The sequence below is a fragment of the Hesperophylax consimilis genome, chromosome 13, assembly GCF_061612785.1.
Source record: "Hesperophylax consimilis isolate HC1 chromosome 13, BYU_Hcon_1.0, whole genome shotgun sequence".
Lineage (NCBI taxonomy): Eukaryota > Metazoa > Arthropoda > Insecta > Trichoptera > Limnephilidae > Hesperophylax > Hesperophylax consimilis.
Window position 1 is genome coordinate 26380091 of NC_142848.1, and position 24458 is coordinate 26404548.

At 34.6% G+C, this 24458-nt stretch overlaps 1 protein-coding gene across 1 annotated transcript in view; it reads right to left on the minus strand.

The window, feature by feature from the left end:
• Positions 1 to 23351, minus strand: part of LOC149418678 (GTP-binding protein REM 1-like) — a 35186-nt gene extending 11835 nt beyond the window's left edge. The window contains exons 1-2 of the mRNA XM_089639147.1: positions 23234 to 23351; positions 19602 to 19693 (exon numbers count right to left, since the gene is read on the minus strand). Of these exons, the coding sequence (XP_089495273.1) occupies positions 19602 to 19693; positions 23234 to 23351 (210 nt within the window). The remainder of the gene's footprint in view (positions 1 to 19601; positions 19694 to 23233) is intronic.
• Between the last annotated feature and the right edge of the window lie 1107 nt (positions 23352 to 24458).

Consider the following 24458-nt stretch of genomic DNA (forward strand, 5'->3'; position numbering starts at 1 on the left):
TACCAAATGGTGCAGAATTCCTAAATATGATTTTCGAAAAAGAATTCCATTCCATCATTTGACGTATTATTAACATAATGAATGTACACTGTACAGTTCAGGATTGTTGTATGCGGTAGTGGCGCCTTCTGTTATTTTTTTAAAGAACCGTTGTAATTTTCAATGGGTTTTTATTTGCTAGTATATATTTATTACTATTGAAGCCCGATTTTTTATTTGCTAGTATATATTTATTACTATTGAAGGCCGTATTCTTGCAAATACGGCCGTCTCCTCTACGAATAAGGTTTTCTATGGTTTCCTTTATTTCCAAAGGAAAATGAAGAGGAATTTATAAAAACAGGTCATAGCCGACACCTTTCTAATTCTCACATAACACAAACAGACAAAATCTACATTTATATGGCCGAGAGAGTTTTGTTGTATGCTGGTAAAACATGCAATTTTGTATGGTTTTTTGAAACATTTTTTCCCTACTCCGTAGGGAAATCTACTCCTCAGTATTCGGAGTAGATTTAGAAATCTGGAAATTTTTTACAAGTGTTTAATAATTTTAGCATTTCAATTCGAAATACAGAAAAAAAATCAACCGGATGAAATAATCACGATGAATACTTATAAATAGAACAAAATTAACTGAAATCCAATTGAAATTATTATATTTTACGCTTAACTAACCAGAAGAAATTTATCGAAACCACCGCTTCCTAAAGTCGCTTGTTCACGTATTGTATTTCAATTTACTCCCTTAAGGCGATGCACTACGTCGTGTAATATTTTAAATTGAGCCGCTATCAATAACAACCCTTACGTAGATGGCGATAAGGTTTAAATTCCCGCTTAACACCATCCGCCTGTTTTGATTTATGCAAGAAAAAAATATGGCCAAAAAGTGCCTTTTATTTTATTTTGTGGATGTTCAGGCATAAATATTTAATTTTTTTCCGATCATTTTATAAATAACTTAATTTGCCACATTATACAATAAAATCATAACCGAAAATAGGTAATTTATTTGTAAATACTGGTTACATAATACTATTATTTTAAAAAGATTATTTCGTCTAGACTTACTGCCACGAAGCTACTACAATACAATCGTTAATTAAACAGAGATATCTTAAAGGAAGAAACAATAAGCAACTATGTACCAGGTAAGTATTTATAATCAATAAAGGTAACATTATACTATGTTTTTGAATTGCTTAAAGTTAATTTTGATGTAACGGAGTAGGTTGTGAATTTAAAATATATTTCCAACTGCTTCCAAGCGTCTGGAGCCAGTGAGACAATGGCATCTCCAACTAAGGTGTGTTGTGTAGCTGAGAGTAGTGGGGAGATAAGGAAATGGGAAAGAGGAAGGTGGGGAAATACTTGGTTATTCAGATTTGGTCAAAAACAAGGGTAAATACATTTCAAGCATTTTTTCGGTTATGAATGGTCTGTTTTTACATGCGCGATATTAAAAGAATCTAAAATTCTGGAACGTGCCGAAAATAAACCACATATTTTGAATTAATAAATTGTGAAAAACCACAACATTTTTTAAAAATAGTTTCAATTCCATTTGTAGGTAATTTGTAATAATTACTACAATTTTGTAATAATTACTAGATTTGTAATTTGAATTTATATATATACCTAGGACCTAGGACCGTGTCCTACATGTGACTGTATCGTTTTCTGATTTTTCTGTTTCAGATTTTCGTTTAGGAATCGCTAATATTGTCTTCAATAAATTAATATTACAATTTGAGGTTTTACTCAGGTTTTACTCATTAAGTAATTCGAAAAATAAAAAAAATCCTAAATATGGTGGATCAAAATCAATTGGTTTTTTATGTACTATAATGCATTAACTTTTTTTGCATTGAATAAATATTCTTTAAACGGTAAAAATATTATACAAAATTGTATAAACTGAATAATTATTAACAAATGTTTTAAAAAACATTATAATATTGTAATTAAAAATATAAAAGAAACTATTCTGTACCAAATGACATATTGGAAATATAAATAAAATTACATAATCTTAAAAATTAAGTCGTCAATTAACCATTCGTCGATAATTTTTTGGCATATCAGCGTTATATTCTCATGACATACATTTTATGCACGATTCTCCTGACTTCGACCGAGAATATCACATACTATTTAAGTAGTGTGTATTGACAAAATGACAAACTTTTTCATTCCATACGACCATTCACTATTTCATTTCGTCCAATCTATTTAGGAGGTAAACGTACACAAATACACTGTTATATGTATTATTAAATAAAGTTGCATGATAACATATTGAAAACCATGTCTTTAGGGTTGTTCAGATTGGCGAATAAACCTCAGCGACGTCTCAAATATAAGCAATACCAACGCGGTTGGGTGGCAAAAGGAGTTTTGTTCATTTATGTCATTTAGACATTTCCCCCCCACAATTTTATTATTTTATGCTTATGATTTTTTTGTTACATACATTTCATTCATAGATTATAAAAACAAGCCTTTCTTGCAAACGGAAATCAAAGAAATTATATATAAATGATTTGTTTTTCTTATACGTATATGTCGTTAGATTTAAGCACTGCTTAAAAGAGAATATTTTTAATAAGAGTCGTAAAATACCAAATATTGGGTTCTAAACTGACATCTAATGGACAAGTTCTTGAAGTTTTGTTCTACAATATCCAGGAAGTGAATTTAACTGTCAATCAAAGTGCTAATCTCACATTTTGCGAGTGTGTTATCTATTGGGGAAAGACGCGTATACCAACCAAATCTTTACCTCATTGTGTGAAAAAACTTGTAAACTTATATCAAATTTGGAGAGAATTGCAAAAAAATGTGCAGAAAACGCAAGAAATATTTGAACAACGTCGTCCCGAGTTTGTTAAGAACTTAGATAATTTATTTGACATTGCACACGCCGATGCTCCTGAATTAATATTAATAAATGAAGATAGAATCTTCTTGCAGCGGCAAAAAGAACCAGGTCGTTCTGGTTAATTAGGGGGGTTGACAAAAAACTGACATAAAGAGGAAAGAGTACGCTTCAGAACAATCGAGGAAGAAAAGCGGCGTACTAAATTTTTATCTGTGCAAACTCCTTCAATATTGTCTTACGAACCGTTACAAAACGACTCATCTTCTGATTTTAACGAAGACACAAATTTAGAAGATTTTCCAAAACCATTACAGAAAACTCAACCTGAAACCAGGAAAACGTCGATGCGAAAAGACTTAATTACTCCAAAGTTAGTCGCAGCGCTAGACAGGTGCCAGTTAAGTATGAGAGATTCTGTTTTCGTTCTTGAAGCTACTATTGAGGCTACTATTAATATATAATATTGATCAGTTTCCAATAAGTAAGTCTTTAATTTAAAGAATTCGAACGGAAAAATGAAACGCGTGCGCGGAGGCCATAAAAAATTATTTTCAAAACGAGGTACCCGATCTTGTGACTCTTCACTGGGGCAGAAAACTGTTGCCTGCTTTAGATCCTCGAAAATCAAAAGAAGAAGGTCTTCCAATTGTTATATCATATGGGGATAGCGAATAACTTATTGTTGTGCCACGATTGGCAAGTTCTTCGGGAAGCGAACAAGCGCAGGCTGTATGGAATGCGATTGAAGACTGGAATTTGGAAGATAAAGTGAAAATTCTGTGTTGTAATACTACAGCTTCAAATAAGGTCGCTTCAATGCTGCTTGTGTGCTTCTTGATCAAAAACTTAATAGAGAAATGTTGATTTTTGTCATCATAATTTAGTGAATTTTGTTTCAGAGAAAAATATTAACGACTTCATTTCAGTCAAAAGCAAGTCTTTATTTGATTGTCTGAAAATAGATACGAGCTTTCTTAACGAATGCCCTACGATGTGGTCAAATAATGCTTCACATCAAGAAGCTAGAAAGAAGGTGTCGTCGCTGAGGGTAGTGAATAATACAGCTTAAAGAGCTGTTAGTGCAAGATTTTCATGGCTTAATCACGGTCGAAGAGGAACAAAAACAATTTTTGTTACGATACGTTCAGGAACACCGGAAGATTTATCCTGACTATAAAAAACAAACCTTGAAGAGAAAATGTATTCAATAAATCATTTTTAAATATAAAATACTACATAATTGAACATTTGTGCATTTTTTAATTTTATTTATCCGACAAAAATTAAAGTTTAAAATCCTTCCATATTAACTCTGTACCATATTTTTGGCATCAAGTCGGCACGGGTTGCCGGTATTTAATCAAAATAATATTTATTTTATGAGTTATTAGAATCAAATGGAAAAAAATAAGAGGGTATGCGTAATTAAATTCATGAAAAAAAAATTCTTCCTTATGTCCTGGGACACCCTAACGTATTATCTTATTAAATAAAAATCCATGTTAACACAAATAAAATAATACTAGTACAAATAAGTTGATTTTTCACTCGAAACTAATAAATGTGAAGTGAAATATGAAAAAATGAAGACAATGTTGGTAGTTCTTATTCGATGTATGATACAGTTAAATGTGACCGAATGGGCAAGGGTCTTGGGCTCGTGTCCTAGATGTGACCATATCCTTTTCTGAATTTTCTGTTTCAGATTTTCGTTTAGTAATAGTAATAATAATAATAATTTTATAATGATTAATGTATAATTATAATTATATATAATTTTATAATGTATAATGATTTTCTCCCCAGGATGTGGGGAGGTTAGTGCAATCCCACACGTCCCATATATATATATGTAAAGAAAAATATAATTTTCTTTAATTCAAGGCAATACCGAGCTTGTCTCGTCATTGTGGCTGTGTGTGTCGTGGACTGTCACTGGCTGGATGTGCGCCACAGTACCTACACAGTCGACTCAATATTTCGTAATCTATGGTTTAAGACATAGTAAAAATAATCTATGGGTTGTGACAAGGCAGATAATTGCTATCGTGATTGTGATTAAGGAATTGACATAACAATTAATAACATTAAATGTAGTTTCTTTTCTTACATGTAATGTTTTGTTACTGAATGCTTTTCTTTATGCAAATCCTGCGAGATTAACAAAATAAACCTCTTCTTTCCTTACAGAGAAACTCAATTGTGTTTTAATTTACTGTGTCGTTCAAATCACAAGGAAAATAACATTAAATACATACATATTTTTGTACAGTAGGTATGTGCAATTGAAAAAAATATATGACGAAGAATAAATTAACAACAAAGTAATTAACAACTATGCAGGGCGTGGTCTTGAGTGAGCTTGGCCCAGCGCTCACTCAGTAGTGGCGCTTGGTGCTGGTAGGCTGCAGTCACCAACGTGTTGGCGGAGGCCATTAGCCGCATCCTGGCTCCAGTGACCCGGTGTCTCATCAGGCCGGCAAATCCATTTAGTCCTAGTTCCGTGAACATTGTCGATGCGCTGCTGTATCTTCGGTATCCAAATATGATTCTACAGGCGTCATTATATTGAATTCGGAGTCGTTCCATCGAGCAAGTTCGGTAGTGAAAAAGTTTAGAAATCGCTAATATTGTCTTCAATAATTAAATATTTTATACTGTCTTGAGAGAGCTTTCTACTATGAATTTGCATTTGGACTGTAAAGCTAAAACTAAACGGTATGTTTAAAGAGAACAGAATTTCCAATTTCATCTTCACGTAGTTTTAAAGTGTAGAACGTAAATACGCCAATGAAAATCTCAGAGCCAAGTTGAAAGGCGGTAGGCAATGTGCTTGTAGGTAGTGATGAAACAGTGTCGTTAAACGGTGTTACGATCCGTCAGAAACCCATTTGCGGTTTACGGCAGTTCACCATAATGCTCGTGCTTTCTCGGGAAATAGGAAAATAACGTTTAAAGCTTACGTTCGATCGATTTAACCAGTAAAGACCACGTTATGTTATTTAGGTTTAAGTAATTCATTCGGTTTAAGAGGTTGCTTGGAATCTCGTTAGTTGTCTCCAGACGATCGCACAACGCACTTTATCAGTTTCCAACTTGCAAACAAATAATTAAGCACTCCTACTACCCACTCTATTAATTAACTAAAAAAAAATTGCTGAGAATTTTTTTTAGTTTATTTACGACTTTTAATATTTAGTGGTAATCCAAACTGATTTCCTGAACTACCGCTTCTGTCGTTAGAAGTCTCGTGGCTTTCTCCATTTATGCGCTCTGCTGTCAGTAACACTGTTACTTAACCCACCAAAGTAAACAAATTGAAACGTATCTATGATCCTGTTAGGACTTATTTTTATCGAAATGGAGTACACGACGTGAATACTTGCAGATAGGAAAACGATATTCATTGCATTGCATTACACTGTATCTGATTCAAACAGGATAAAGTCTAACGTTGCCACAAATGGTAAAAACTCACGACAATTTGAAACGTGATCATTAAATAATTGCACAATTTTAACGGTGAACACAATGAGTCCTCATTTTGGGTATAGTAAATTTACAATTATGAAACAGAACTTTTGTAGGTTATCACAGATCACAGCTGTGGCAACCCTTCCAAGGATCTCATCTGCAAGCCAGAGCGGCGGGGTGAAAAACTAACCAATAGCATCCCTCACCCTAATTAGTAAGAGACGAAGCGATGCGGAAATGAGTAAGTATTCGAGATCGAAGAACTGATCAATATACGCTCGGAATTAGCATAGTAACTAAATAGTTTATCATACATTTATTTCAATAAGGAAAGAATTTAAGATTTTCAGATGTGTAGGATAAACAAAACCTGATTACTTCATTTCAATTACACTATTAAATTTAAAGTGAACATATTCAAAGGATAACAGATAACAAAAGTTGATAGCTCAATATCGGAACCTATTGAAATAAACCTTGGTATTTCTTAAGGATCGGTATTGGGTCCACTTTTAATCAAACCTGCATTTAGTTAGAAATCATGTTTTCGTATATTACATACGAAAACATGATTTCTTATTTTTCTCCACACTCTGCACTGAATGGATATGTTGAGATAAATGTATTGTGGGCGCGTCTGGTGAGTCCGGAGAAAAAGAAATTTCCTTTACTTCGTATAAAACGTGATTAACTTTTTCAAATATCGAAATTATTTCTTGAACATGCAATCATTTTTATTAACCTCTTTGTGACTTGAGAGGCGAAAATCGTATGTTAATTGAAAACATCAGTTACGTTTTCAAATCTGCATTAATCACAATAACTATTTAATGCCCCCTATTTGATAATTAAAACATACATATATAAAGTAGCACATATCAGTACTAAATATTTGCTTTAACTTTTGATTTAAAAAATAATTTTTCAGTTTAGTCAAGCGTTTTGTCCTCAAATCCAAATTTAAGTTTTGTATGAAAAAGGCCGCGCAGCCGTTCCCCTTAAGGGAAGATTTAAATACCTTCATTACGTTTCCCATCCCATTTTTTCCGCCATTGGCAGTTAAATTATGCAATCATCATAAACTGACACGTTTTCCAAGTTGTTTCCATTTTCCGTTTAAATAAATCGTATATTATTTTTATACCTGCGTTCTCTCGTGCTCAAAGAGTCCAGTTATTTTTATCGTGGAGTATTTCCAGCACACATTTTTTATGAAGGCAATCTGGAAATCTATTGTGTCAATCAGATGCAGGCAAATTGAATAAAAATACCTGCGAAAGGCTATGATTTGATTTTATTTCAGTGATAATGAAGTTAAAACGATTTATAATAATAACTGGGCGGAGTTCTATTTCCGTATTTTTTGTGAATGCGTTTTCATTTGAATGACAATAAAACGTATAATTATCGGAAAATATTAATTTTGCCTTTATTTTAATTACAAATATCACTGAAAATATTGAGTAAGATTCTAGAAGGGAGATATGCATTGTTCAGTAGTCCGTCCTCAGGCAAAGGAAGAAGAAACTCCAAAGGTTGTGCGAGGAAGGTTGCGTCTGCAATATAGGGAGGCCGCTAAACTGGCCCAAGATAAAGACACCTGTAGGCGTCTTATCGAGGCGATGGATCCTCAACCCGGACAGGATAAGGGATAGAAAATAAGATGAAATAAAGCAAATGCACAAAATATTAGGATTTTCATGAATTTCCTAAATCGTGATAATATATTCGAAGCCAATTAGTCGACGAGTTAAAAAAAATCCTTTAGTAAATCTAGTTAGTTAGTAAACTTATGAATGTGAATTTAAGGCAATTTTTGATTTATTTTGTTCTGATCCAAATCATAATTTGCGCGAATGATCGCTATTTGTCAAAGCAAGTAGATTGTTAAAATATAATATTTGAAATAAATATTGAAGGAATACCACCCGGTCCAGGAGATTTATTGGTATCTAATCCATTTATACTTTTTTTCTATGGCTTTTCGTAATTTACTAAAATTTTATCAGGAATCGTGTTAATTCATTAATAAGGCCTGCAATCTCGTTTTTAACCAATTACAGATAATTTGAAGATATTATTAATAAATTAGTAATATTCATTTTTCTCATTGTAGATGTGAATGGCAATGTCGCCATCGACTTACCTTTTGTTTCTATCCAAAACACAAAATATAATAATCTTTAAGTATTGAAGACAATATTAGCGATTTCCAAACGAAAATCTGAAACAGAAAAGGATACGGTCACATCTAGGACACAAACCCAGAACCCTTGCTAAATATAGTTGCCAATAAAAAATATGCGGTGAAAAAATGAAGACAATGTTGGTAGTTCTTATTCGAAGTATCTTCTTTCTTCTTTATGTGCCGTATCAGGTCCCCCCGACGTTGGCGATCACTCTTGAAAATGTCTCTTTGTCTTGCGCTGCCCGGAATAGCTCCTCCACACTTCTAATGCCGGTCCACTCTCGTATATTTCGCAGCCAAGACATTTGTCTCCTACCAGGCCCTCTGCGACCTTCTATCTTGCCTTTCAATATTAACTGGAGCAAGTGATACTTCTCCCCTCGAAGTACATGACCCAGATATGAAATTTTCCTGATTTTTATTAATCTAAGCAGTTCTCTCTCTGCTCTAGCCCGCCTGAGAATTTCTGTGTTGGTGATCATGTCGGTCCATAGGACTTTGAGTATTCTCCGGTGAAGCCACATTTCAAAAGCCTCTAACCTGTTCATGGTATTTACTTTCAAGGTCCATGTTTCACATCCATACAACAAGACCGACCACACATAACATTTTAGCATTCTCTGCCTTAGTTTTAAGCTGATATTATCATTGCAGAAGAGGGATTTCATTTTAATGAACGCAGTTCTTGCTGTTTCAATTCTGCACCTAACCTCTACATCTGGGTCAAGAGTCTCCGTGAGAATACTGCCGAGGTATCTAAATCTTTCGACCTTTTTGACATTGCAACCATTTAACTGTATCACTGATTCAGAGTGATCTAGTCGTCCAAAAGTCATCCATTTTGTTTTATTGGCGTTGATTGTTAGGCCCAGTTGCTCACCAGCATTATTAACAAGATTTAATAGGTCTTGGAGGTCATCGATACAGTCAGCTAGTAATACAGTATCATCTGCGTATCTTATGTTATTAATGACAACTCCTTGATCTTAAGACCCTTCTCAGTATTGCTTAGGGCTCTTTTAAAGACATAGTTGGAATAGAGATTAAACAATAGTGGCGACAGGATACAGCCTTGTCGTACTCCACGCTGAATGGCAATTGCATTAGATCTCTCATTCCCATGTCTTATTTCTGCTGTTTGGAACCAATACAGGTTTTTTATGAAATTCTGGTCTTTGGTGTCAACGTTACAATCCGCAAGCATTTTCATTAGGTCAGCATGTTTTACCCTGTCAAATGCCTTTTCGTAGTCAATAAAACAGGCAAAAACTTCCTTTCTTTGGTCACGACACTTTTGCAATAGTACATCGATAGACAATAATGCCTCACGCGTCCCAAACGCATTTCTGAAGCCAAACTGAGTGTCATCCAAGTCCTGCTCGCACTTATTGCGTATCCTGGCATGTATTATTTTAAGGAATAATTTAAGGACATGACTCATCAGGCTTATTAATCGATAGTCACTGCACTTCTTAGGGTATTGTTTTTAGGCAATGTCACGAAGGTGGATTTTAGCCAATCTTGGGGTATATTCCCTGTGTCGTATATAGAATTAAATAACCTCAACAGGTAGTCAACATTTTCATCATTAAAGAGCTTCAACACCTCAACTGGAATATCGTCTGGTCCGCACGCTTTTCTATTGTCTGAAGTCTTTATTGCATGAAGAATTTCTGATTTTAAAATCGATGGTCCATACAATTGATCATTGGGAATGTTTATGTCATGTCTAATATCTTTGAATGTATCATGAATATACTTTTCCCATGTTTGTAAAATATCTTTTTCATCCAATATTAATTTATTGGAATCGTCAACTAAACATGATGGAGTAATTCTTCTAGAAGTGCCTGTAATTTCCTTTAATTTTTTGTGAAGTTTGAATGCATTGTGACTACGACTGTACGATTCTAGTTCTTCACACTGTGACTTCATCCATTCTTCTTTGGCTTTTTTAATTTCACGTCTAATCGTTCTTTGTAAGTTTTTTTATTGTGTCTCATTATGTTTGTGTTTACGTCTCTCATCCATTAAGTTCAAAATGTGGTCGGTCATCCAATTCTTTTTTCTAATTTGCTTATCAGCTTTCAAATTTGCATCACAGGTTTCACGTATAACTGACTTAAGGTTATCCCATTGTGTTTGTATTTCTATCGATGGATCACAAGGGAGTAGCCTAATATTATCGTTCAAAGTCTGAGATACCCTATTTCTGACCACTTCTTCATGGAGTTTCGAGATTTCCATTTTAATTTTGGTTTTGGGCTTTTTTATTTGTTTTAAGCGTAAAACAATATCGGCAGTTAACAAAACATGGTCAGAACCAATGTCCGCACCAGGGTACGTGGTGACTCTCTTTACGGAGTTCCTGAATCTATGGTCTACTAACACATAGTCAATAACACATAGTCAATTCGAAGTATGATACAGTTAAATGTGACCGAAGGAGATAGGGTCACATTAGCTCAGTGGTAGAGCGGTGCCCCGGAAAGGCAAGGGTCCAGGGTTCGTGTCCTAGATGTGACCGTATCCTTTTCAGATTTTTCTGTTTCAGATTTTCGTTTAGAAATCGCTAAAATTGTCTTCAATAATTAAATATTACAATTTGAGGTTTTACTCAATAAAGTTATTCCAAAAAATAAATATAATAATCTATTTTTACGTATTCTGAATGACATACTCGTTTATCCTTACAACAAATATTATTAGAACTTCTGTATTCTTTTGTAAAACAGTAAGCAGGATAAATGTTAACATTATACTCGATTTTCATCAAAATTCACAAAGTATTTTCAAGAAATATCACACCCGAAAGAATACATGGTGAAACTTTGCTGAAGGCCGTTGATTTTCCAGAAATAGAAGTCCCGAGGCAAATGTTATTATTATTAGAATAACTTTCAGGCGCAGAAAGTTCAGGAAAATATCCTTCAAAATCATTATTAGATAAATTTCAAAATCAGGCATCTGAGATAAGACTACCTGTGGTGAAACAACTTTCATATAAGGTCGCTAATAATGTTATAATATCTGTTGGAAGAGTACACGTAATTATATGTGAGGCTGCCTTCGTGGCGAAGCTATTATATAGAGTTGTATAAGCTCTGTATCTACACGGAGAAAAATGAGTATTGCAAATTTATTAAGAATCTCATCAAATTATTCGTAATCCGAATAAAAACGAGATTGCAGGTCCTTAACGATTGAAATGAAAGGTTTCCTGATAAACTTTCAGTAAAATACGAATGTATTATCATGAAGTTGGAACACGTATTCATAAAAATATTTATATTTTCGCATTTCGTCATTATATATTGTGAAGGAAAATGTAGGTGCATGAACACGTGTTCTGATATTTTAGGAATTTGATTTATCAGGAAAAGGCCTACAATCCCGTTTTTGACCTGCAATGGTTTTTTTTAATACGAATTTTGCATACTAATTATTAATATGAATGAAGTTGGGAAGGAAAGGAGATGGGGATGAGGAATTTTGGAAAGTACCTGGCTAATGGTATGAAACTTGACGCAAGTATACTTAAATATATATTTTTAATATATATACAATGTGAATTAACACAAACTCCGCCTTATTATCCATTAAATTATCGCCTCTGCGGGATGCCTATATTATGGATGAATATAATGTAAAGACAACTATAAACTAAATACAACAGTATATAAACTATAGGCCGCCTCAGAAAGGAAACCCGAGTGAGGGGGACTGTGAAAACTGTGACATTACTCTTATATTACGATATATACTTACATCGTGTAAAAACTTTGTCCTATAAACTAATTAAATAAATAAATAAATATATCATTCCTACGCTCAATACAAAAACATGCAGGGGAGAACTCAGTTAGGTATAAATATAACAAAATGCTGGCGTAATTATACTATGAGAATGGAATTTGGGTCAGCCTTCTTAATCATCTGATTAAATCTGATATCCACGATGTAAGGTATGTAACCCTGGGAGGGGTTGTGAACACTTACAGTCTCATAAAGATTCCCTAATACGCGGCTGCAACGATGTTACGGGTATACGGTGAAGAGGGCCGTATACCTCCGATTATAATCTTTATTCATTCAAGATTTTTGTAGACTGGCACCACTTTGTTACAATTCTCAAAAACACGGTTATTTTCGCATTTCGCATTAAGTTGCTAACTTCACTTTTCTTCGGATAAGTTTTGCGATGTCATTGACCCGATCTGTTTTGAATTGCTTTTAATTCGGCCAATTCTATTATGCGTTCCGTATTTGTTTTAGTAATATTCCTCTGATAGTGCTGCAAATGGATATTACTGCTTTTTTACATTTTCATTGCGCGACAGATCGATATTTGTCAAATCAACCAGATTGTTAACAAAGTTCGCGATCTCCGTCTTAATAAAAACGTAATATGTTTCTATAGCTGGTGATCGGGCGGTTTAAAAAATCTGTCAACTTCTAATACTGTCGTATTACGGCCGGTATACGAGAGTACGCATTGCGTGATTATGAGTAACGTTTTCTACTAATCTTTTCTTATCCCCTCGTATTATCTATTGTAAATAAGACGGTAAAAGTCTCAGTCCTACATATCTTTCGAATAAAACCTACTCAGCAATAATCCTCAAAATACCATCGCTACATAGGAGATAAAGAAGACTCTTCAGCAAGAAATTCAATTAGAAAATGCTACAGAAAGTTGTTGACATTCATTACTCCTTAAGATAATACTTATTTCCACTGTCCTACAATATAAACTAAGTATATCAAATGCACTAACCAACTAAAACCGAATTCTTTTAGTCAAAGAACTTGGACCAAGTATAAAGTATTATTTTCTCATAAACTGAAATATTCCAAATTTCCCCAACTTAATTTTTTTAATTTTTTTATGAAGGATACTAATGCCTGTATTGTTTTTAAAATAACGATAATTTTCGAAAGTCAAATTCATTTCTAAATCAAGATTATCATATTCAGAGAACGCGCGTATTTTGACATCTTCTGCCATGTGTCCCCAATATTATTAATATGTACATATTTTGATATGAAAATTACAAACCAATTAAAAATTCATTAATTCAGTAGCAAAACCGCACAAAACGTACACATTTCCAACTGTACCTTGAATACAATCAATCAAGTTCATTTGGTCGCCCCGGGAACCATTTATTGGATAATCAACACCTCTGCCATAGGTAACTCCAAGTGGGTCGCTACGTTTGGTGACTTAGCAGGGGTGCCCGTGTTCATGGGGTGAGTTTTGTCTAGGTCGGATGAGTCTGCCTACCAAATGCGTGGCGGGCCGGATCGGGAATAAGGAGAGACTAGTTGAGGAAGAATTTTGACATCTCCAGCAGAACTATCTCGACCCACTGTCTTGCATCGCAGTGCGATAGTGCGGAGTGCATCCTTCTGGACACACTGATCCCCATATTCCTACCCTCCCTTCATACACTTTTCCTTCCCAGAATTTACTCTCCTTCATTTCCTGGAAAAGACCCTCCACACAGCATCACCAAAGGTGACATAGACCTTTGATGGAAATTATTTTCCCCTGTGGAGCTAACGTAACAAAAAACAAAAAACACAAAAATATAAAAAGGTATTTTAAATCGAGATTATTAAATTCAGAGAACGTGCGTTTTTTAGACATCTTGTGCCCTGTGTCTCCAATATTATTAAAATTTATGTTTTATAGGAACATTACTTAAAATTCAAAATTCATTATTGGGACAAATTTGGCAAATATTCAACACCTCACACATGTAGACGTTTTCAACTATACTCGTACCTTGAATACACATAAAATCAAACTGGTTGAATCTAAATCTTGATACAATATTTTTACTTACGTTAGTGTTAGTGAAATGACACTAAACTGCGCTATATAAATTGCCATGTTATTATTATTTATTTACTAAAATCTATATACGTGTTACCCCAGAGAGGCATAAGTAAAGTATTGGGACGTGAGTACTCTATTATCAATAGGGAACAACTTGATGTTCAACTTTTAAACAACAACAACCAATGTTTTATCCTTTTTTATTTCGTTATTAATTTTAATTTTAACAGATACAACATTTAAAAAACTAAAATAAAACATCGTGTTACACCTTTTTTGAAAGCAACGCTTGTGTAAAAAAGGCAAAGAATAAAGTTGAATAAAGTTTTAATGTAAAGTTTTCAGAAAGAGCAAGCGAATAAGAAAATAACAAATAGTAGAATAAACAAACATGAAAGAGAAAAGAAAAAAGAAAGGATGAAAAGAATGCGCTAGGTATTTCTAATAATTTTATTGAAGAATATCATATAACATTTCAAAGTATAATATTTTTTAATTGTAATTTTGAATAATTTATTTCTTATCTAATATTAACGGGTAATTGGTTAAAACATTTAACTCCGATGTATGTATAAAATTGTTGGGCAGAAGTGGTGTTACAGTACGGGACAGTTACAGAGCCAAGAACATTTGGTCTTATTGCTGTTATATGTGACTGGTCAGTGGGTGAGTTGGCATCGCGTCTGGGCCTCACCCAGGCTTAGTGAGTTCAATTCCTCTGCTGTTCTCTATCACAATTCAAAACAATTCAATTCAGTTTATACGTTTAAAAACAAATTACAAAAATTGTTAATTTTAATGCGTTTTTAAAATACATTTGGTAATAAGAATTCTTACATTAATATAAACAGTGTGTATATCAAATATACCAGTAATAAAAGAGCTTGTCTTTTAAAGGCAGTTTCATTGATGCTAAAAATGTCTCTCCCCACAGGCATGACCATTGGCAAGTTGGTCCTGCAAGATGGGAGATAGAGTAGTCTATGTTGTCGGTGACGGAATTAACCATCGAGAACAAAGCAATGAATGCTATCCATGACGACAGAGTTTTTAAACCATCCACGAATCAGTATAAAGAAATGTGTAGCAATGCGCACATCCCTCCTGATCTGTAGATAGTTTATTCCGAGCATACTCAAAAGAAAGGCAGAAGGATAGAGCCACGAAACAAGCAACATTTTTCGCTTAATGTGGCGGCAGTAGGAGATTTTCTAATATTGTCAGGTTATTCGTAACCCAGGAATATTTGTCTTTCTTTAAATATATATAATTAAATATATGTAAGTAATAAGTCCAGCTTCACTTTACAATATATTTTTAACAGATAGTGTTTCATAACGCAAGGCTTAACTATGAAGTTAAGAGCCCCTCTCGACAGAACAACAAAGTCTCAATTGAAATGGACGCCAGTCCAGCAACACCACTTTTGTAATTCTTATAGTCAATAAACGACCCAGTAATCTTGACGAACTGACACACCACGACCTGTCACTCGTAAAACTAAACAAGCAATGCCCGTTTATTAAAACTTGCTCAAACATATTCGTGCTCTCATCCTTGTATCATTTATCTAACTCTCCCAACAATATAAATAAATTACCAGCCTATATAAAACGCAGAGCAATCATTACATTTATGTGAACAGATGACTGAATTTGTCGACTTTATTTATTCTTTAAAACATCTTACAACAATCCCAATAGCCGTTGGATTAAATTAAGTTTAAAAGCGTTCCTTGAAATGGAATTCCCATTCAAGAAAACCCCTTTCTTGAATCCGACCACATGGAAATGCAATCTGTTTTTAAAATGAGATATCACGCCAATGTTAAAGTTTTACAGCCGTCTTTTCAGTTTCATATCCCGTTATTAGAAAATGCAGAAAGGCGTACAGACTTTAAAATGAAAATTTCATCGGCCGTAAAGAAAATATAAAAAAAGAGGAATTTTCCCGGAAATCACTTTCTGTCAAGGCATGAAAACCAAAGATGGTTTCATAACGAGTCAATTTCATATAACAATCTTACACAATCCCGAGATGTGAACTTTCCAAGCAGGTATAATGTTAAAATGAAGTATTAATAAAATCTAAATTTATGTTGATAGGTATTTGAAAAGTTTTTTTACGAATAGATATAGACGGAAAATGGAAGCTTTTGAAATTACGTTTTTGCGGTCGTTTTATCGGAAAATTATGGAAGTTTTTTTTAAGTTTGGAAAAGAATAATAATTATTTTGTTAACGTGATACGAATATTTTTTAAAAAAGTCGCTGAACGGAGAAAAGATTAATTAAGAAAACACAGAGACATATATGTAGAGTATACGGTATGTCTCAGAACAAACAGAAGCATAAAGCCGGTACGCCTATTTTTTGTTATTTATATCATTTTCCTTTTCATAGTATCCACCAGGGAACAAAAGGTGTATATTTTTTTGTGGAATTTTTAAATAGATGCTTTCCTACTCGTGAAAATCGAATTCGGTTGAGTTCAGGAAAATGATAACATACCCCATTACTAATTGTGTTTTTAATTTTATGCAACTGATAAATAACAATTTTTTACCATTTTAATTTGATTTTAATGGTTATTTATCAGCTTGTTAAATTTAAAACAGGTTTTTTAGGAAGGCCAATATTTTTTCACAGAATAAAGAATATGCGATTTTAGACGTTTTTAATTAAATCAAGTGCATAAAAAAATATTTGCTTTTTTATTTGCATAATATTTTACTTTTTTATGTGTAACCGAGAGTCCCAACTGCTCCCGACCGTCTGGAGCCAGTGAGACTATTGCATCTCCAATTGGGGTATGTTGTGAAGCTGAAGGAAATGGGAAGGAGGAGGAAGTAGATGGGCAAGAGGATGGTGGGGAAGTACCTGGCTATTTTTGTTTGTATGTATCTGGATTTTTAGATCTGGTCACCAAACATGTCCAAAGCTATTACAAGCAACGTTTCAATTCTGAGACGTGGTTGGGGGGAATCTAGGGGTTAGTGTGTCCAGGAATGACAGGCAAATGAGGGCAAGGTTGAGAGATCGAGGGGTCTCCCCGAACCGGCCTCTCCCGATCTGGCACGCCGCGCAGTAGGTGGACAGCCGCATCCTGAACACACCTCACCCGGGCAACTAAAATCCTAAATAGCCAAACATAGCGAACCACTTGGGGTAACCTATGGCAGAAGTGTTGGTTATCCAACAAATGGTTCCCGGGGCGGCGGTACCTAAGCCCGCCTCCCAAAATGAGCTGTAAAAACTAAACTATTATTATTATTATATAATAAAACATAAAAAAATCACAAAAATTGCGCTTTTAAAAATTCGTTATTTTATGGAAAGAGTTTAAAAAAAACTATGATTATATGACACATTGCAGGAGCCAATAAATATGGCACAAAACAACAATTATTTTAAACGCGTATTTTTGGAGAAAATTTGTTTATTGTTGTTTTTAGTATTACCTCAAGGTTGCTATATAAATTAAGAAAATAAAACACTTGATAACGTAGATAACTTTTTTCAGTGTAATTTCAACGTCGATAACCTAATTGTTTTTTGGGGCAGGTGCATGAACACGTGTTCAAATATATTGGAATTTACTAAAAGTTTATCAAGAAACGGCCTGCAATCCCATTTGTATCTGGATTATAAATGATATGAACAGATTCTTAATAAATTATAATTATCATTTTTCCCGAGTTCGAAATGCCATAGTCTCACTAGCTCTAATTTGTGGCAACTCAATTTTATGGCATTCAAAAGGTTGGTGCTTAGATATTCTTCTAGGATTCATTTTTATCATATCTGTTCTCTCTGATCCGAATCAACTTGCTTGAAAAAGATTTAATAATAAATACTAATGAATAAACCGACCTTTTATTTAACCGTGCGAGGTCCTGAACGTTTAAGTGCAGTCTAACGAACCAGAATGCAGCCATTAAATGCACTCGTCCATTCGTTTACAACTTCAGAGCTCTTGTTCCCGGCTGCTTACCCCCACAACGACCCGTGTTAGACTCGTCACAGAACTGAGTTCAATGCATGGATGGGGTATGGATTAGGTCAATGACAGTGTTTGCCAAATACTTTTATACAATTTACCGACTTTCTTTACAAAAACGTATGAACACCAAGAAAAGAAGCATTTTTAAAAATGCTTTGGATGGGTTCATTTAAACTCTCGTTATATTTGATGACAAATGAATTGTCGAACAGCGCCATTTTGAATTTTGGGCATCTGGACGGTACCCGTTACGGATTTTATACTAAACATTACAATTTTTTTAAAATATGGAATCATTAATATATGACGAACACTTTTTTTCATACATAAAAGGATGTACTTTAAGCCTACTTTTACGGTGCCAAAATCCCTTAAGCTTCGGTGCTGTATACTCAATACATTGTCATTTTTATTTAAGATAAAAAAGTTTACAATTATTACGTATGTAAATATATTTTTTTAATAGTTCATATGGCCACCAGTTCATTACAGCCCGCAGACCGCCGGCTACTACTGACAACCGCGCATCGTGGCACAGTGAGTGGTACGCCATTCGGCAAGTTATCAGCGCACGAAGTACTACGTAATTTTGGAGGCGGGTATGGGCACCGCCGCCCCGGGAACCATTTATTGGATAATCAACACCTCTGCCATAGGTTATCCCAAGTGGTTTGCTACGTGTTGTAAGTTAGCAGGGGTGCCCGGGTTCGTTGGGCGAGGTGTGTCCACGTCTTGGCGACGGATGCGCCTGCCCATCTACTGCGTGGTGGGTGATATCAAAACCTTCTAGATTACAAGGTCGGGACACTCATTCAAAGCAGCCTTCTAACTTGTATGGGATTTTACAAACATTTTTATTTAATTTTTTTTTTCAATTATTATTAATTATTACAACATCTTAAAATGTCTTAGTTAATTTAACAAAATAATAAAAAAAAACATTTGTTGGAGGTTTCCATACAAGTTAGGAGGCTGATTTGATTCAGTGTCCCGGCCTTGTGGTCTAGGAGGTTTTGGCCTGATCCGGAGACATCATCTTTGGCCTCTCCAGTTGGTCTCTCTCGTTCCTTCCTTTCCTTAAAAAGGTCTTCAACGCGACATCTCCAAAGATGACATAGGCCCTGAGTGAAATAATATTCCTCAAGGCCTCCTGTGAAGGGTTATTGTAACGAGGCAGATAAAGTTTTAGGAATTTGAGTGGTACTTACCGACATCTCTGAAGCTGGGTGGTCGATAATCTCAAGCTCCGTTTCGTGTCCGTCCAGTAGTACTGACACGTTCTTTTGTCCATATTCCTCATCTGTAAACAAAAGTACTTGTTAAAGACTGCAGAAAAAATTACACAAAATGGGTGCCGGGCTGAACGAAACAGAAATGCTCTAAGGTTTTCCAATGTCATATTTTATTGATAGAAGTACATTTAAATGATAACCCACCCCTTCTGTTCAAAAAAACATTTTTTCACCTTATAATTTTTTGTACATTAAAACAGTATTTTTAAAATGCGCAGAATTTACAACTTAAACCAGGTAATTCTCTATATGCAATGGGTTTGTATGCAAGGTGATAAAGATACGACATATATTGTGTACGATTTGACAATTGCTAATTTTCGAATAGGGATTCCAAGCGCCATTTAAGAAATACCCCCCCCTAGGTACTAGAGGAGACGCGTAATTATCGTACCCAGTAAAAGAACAGGGTATTTTCATGCGGTACTTTCTACTTGTGACAAATCTCAAAAATACCTGGTTCTTATAGTATTTGTAAATATCACAGGTCTTGAAGTATTTCGTACTTTAAAATACTAGTGATCTTTCTCTCTGGTCTGTTAGAAAGTTGTATGGGGAATAGGGAAAAATAATTATTTTTGCCTACGGTATTTCCGTAGTGAAGTGGAATGGGAGTATTTTGACACTCGGATTTACTCTTCACTATATATGTGAAGCGTATATACTAGAATAATTATCGGGGAATCAATTTTACGCAGAAAATTTGTGGGGAATCGGTGTGGGCAGAAATTATCTGGGTACAGTGAGTACAGGTACAAAAAAATCCGTTAAAAATACTGGTTACAAAATACTCATAAGTATTTTATACTGGGACTGAGTATTTATTACTCTCCGCCCCCAGTCCCCACATACTATAATCCCCCGGTAGGGATAAAATACTTGTCAGGTTTTATTGTACCTTTATTGACTGTACCCAGTAAAGAAAAGTACCCACATAACCCACCTCTACTAGGTACACGTTCCATCTTTCATCCAACCATGTATGGAATCAATTATGATTATTAATATTATTGTAATATGTAGAATAATACCTCTCGTATGTGTAAATACACTCATGAAATTTCATTTTATGACCCAAAAGCCGTTAAAAGTTTATGTCACCTGATGATTTATAAGCGGTTTATGACGACCTTTCAGAGCTTTCGAGCAAATCGAAATAAATGCTAATAATAAAATATTTCCCTTGCGAAGTTTTACTACTTCTCTCTCATGCAGATTAACGGCGTACTAAAATGTTTCATACATTAGCTAATAACATGATACTAATTTCGCATATTGACGAATCGTTAGAAAAATAACAAATCCATAAGAAATTGTTTGTTGTGTGCTCAAGATGAAATAAAAATGCTTTTAATATTAAGAATAACACTCCATCAAAAAAATAAGTTCGTAGGGGTATGTGGATTCTGTGGCGCAATTGTGTCAATCCACGCTCCTCAAATCATAAGATTAGGCTTTTGTACGTCCTCTGTACAAACTTTAATAGTATAGTTTAACGGCTTGGGTGCACAGGCGTCTAATTTTAAAAAAACTGGTGTTTTGAGTTAAGCTTGGTTTCGGTAATGCCATAATTATATTCATTAGTGACACGAAGCTCTATCTCGTACAAACAGCCTTAGTTGGCCATATAAGCATGCCAATCTTTGTTTGCGTTTATCTCAAAACAATGTTTTTGTAGATATGCCCCTGTGATCTTAAACCCCCGAAATGATCTTACCTAGTTCTGCCGAATCGATCAAAATCCTGAATACATATATTTATGTTCGTATCGTGAAGGAGAGTCAGTAAAGGTTATAGGGATACTGAGGTTATTCAATCAGTCTACTGCAATTATTGATTCGGTACGAATGTACCTCCGTGAACTGGTGGAAGTGACAATCCTCTGCGAAGTGTTTTGTTGTTTTTATGTGTCCACCTTCACACAATTCAGAGTAATTTAGGCTCTATTTGTGTATCATGATCACGGAGGAAAGAAAGGAGAGGGGGTGGCACTAGGTCAACTGGGCACATCAAATCAAAAAAAAACTCAATCGGGCACAATTGGGCTTGGCATACTAGGCCAGTACCTGCCAGTATGGAACATTGTTATTCCAAAGGGTCGGTACGCGATGTTGATTTCATTGTTACGCTAGATGCCTCTCGCCATGATTACATATATAAATCAAATTAAAATTAAAACATATTTTATTATTTAGGGTACGTCGCGTGGCTCGAAAAATGTTATTTTATAAATCGGGTAATTGTTTATTTCGTTTGTTGCACGTCACAACCAGTTTTATTCGAAGTTAAAATTAATTTCACGTTTTAACTAACGCAATCTGTTGCTAATTTAAATAACAAATGGTACAGCGATGAATAGGCGTGTCAGTGTGACTAGTTAGCAACACAACCTCCTCTCCCTTCCTTCATTCGTGATCATAATATATAGACAGCACTGTCTTCCAGACCCTGCCAATTTTAGGTCGTCAGCAACAAGAAGAAGAACTTCAATTGAGTAGGATTAAAATCAAGGTTATTTTACATCAATTTTCAAGTTAAAAATAAGTTTGTCTCAGGATATAAATAGGTTTGTTAAAGTATGTCAGCCGTTAAGTTGGTGGCTCCCCCTTAAGAAATTGTGGCGATTTATAACTTCTGAAAACCAATTTGTCGGGACTCGAAAATGACATTTATTTTAAACGGGCTATGGGATAGGCGTCAATGTTGTAGAACATAATTGAAAATTAAGTAAAGTACCGGCATAACATTTTGATTAATCTACGGTTATAATATTGTATTTTATACGCAGGAAAAACATTAGGTTACAACATTCGTTGACCAGTTGGAGTAATTTCGATTTTATTGATTTATTTAAAAAATAATTGAAAAAAAAAGTAGCAAGGAAAATATCAAACATTCTCGGGTTACGAATAACCTGACATTATTTGAAAATCTCCTACTACCACCACGGGAAGCGGAAAATGTTGCCGAGGAATTGAACACACCACGCCTGGGTGGGACCCAAACGCGATGTCAACTGATAAACTTGGTACATATTTTGTCTTTAAGAATGTTTAATAGTTTTAAGAATCGATAAAAATGACTTGAAGAATTGATTAAAATAGTAGTAATTACTTATTTTTTTATTTATTTATTGTGAAAACGAGTGAATCCGTTTGAGACATTTGGCTACTTCTTATGCTGCGTATACACACGTGAAACGAACTGACGAGCTGAACCACGATTTATGGGAAAGTAATGAAGTGACTACAAGGGTTGCGAAACGCATTGACGTAAGAATTATATTTAGATGAGACAAGAAGCGAAAAAATAGGTTCCGCTTTTTTAGCTACAACTCGCTACAACGACGCTCTAACTAAAAATACCGAATCTGGTCTACGCCCGACGCTTATCGCGTTCTAATAATGGACCAAGTTTCGACTAGATATTAATTAGTACGCAGTAGCGGCTCGAATTGTAGCTGTAAGGCGAAACGCCGCTTGCGGTCGCTTCCCATAATTCTCATCTCCCGCACATCTGCCGACCAGGTCCATCACACCTTCATCTACCCTGTTCACTGGAGTACCCGGAAGACTCCACGTCTTCACCAGTGCTGCACACATCCACGAGTCCAGTCTCCACCAACGCGGAGTCGACCCACTGACCACTCGACCACTCCACGGCCATCATCGCCGCTTACACTTGGTATCGTCGTCATCTCACAACTGCGCAACTCTACTGACTCAAATAAACACTATGACACAACAACCACTATCTTTTATTGTCTCACTTCCAGATCCCCAAAGTTTCGCTCTTTAGTTCGCAAATATATACGCAGCGTTACAAGCACGAAAATATTATTGAACTTTTTCGTGTTTTTTTTAATTATAGTATATATATATATATATATATACTATAATTAAAAAAAATTAGTACTTTCATAATATATCAGAACACGTGTTTATGCAGCTGCGTTTATCCTAATCTTATATAATGACGAAATTTGAAAATATTTGATTTTTTATCAACACGTGCTTCGACATCGACATTCGTGTTTTACTATAGTTTATTAGGAAATCTGTCATTTCATTCCTTAAAGCCCTGCAGTCCCGTTTTTAACATGAATATGGAAAATTTGAAGAGATTTTTAATAAATTTTCTATATTTTATATCAGTTAGTTTTCTTCGCATAACTAAAAAAAAACTACAGTTTTTATGTTCCTAGAAACATAAGCCAAATCACCTAACTGAAACCAAAAAAGTAATTGTTGAATGAAAAATAGCAGAACATATTGAATAAGTCGACGTAGCGCAATTTTTAGAGCACCTGACCGGCAATCGGGTTGTTCGGCTGCGGGTTCAACTCCCGTGGACGGCATGTATTTTTTCTGGAAGATTTTTACAATTTATATAGGTGTATCGGGCTTATAATTATTGCTTGATAATAATATTATATCCTTTGCGCTATGCATTAAAAAAACCTAGTCTCTTAATCATTCATTTACCAATAAAAATAAAAATGTTTTTTAAAAAAGTAATGTTAAATAATTTAAATAAAATACTATCAATTTTGCCGAAAGCACATCAAACTTTTGTGAATAAAATTCTAAGGAATCGAAAGAGTGCTTGTAAAGAATGAATGTATAAAATTTATCAAAGACAAATTCGTTTACGGGAATGAAACCCCATAAATTCCCCGTAACCTTTCCCCTAAATAGAACCTTCTCCTTGTAGGACCTGAATCACGTTTAGTGGAATAGTGTAAGATTACACGCTTCTGACACTGATAGCAAA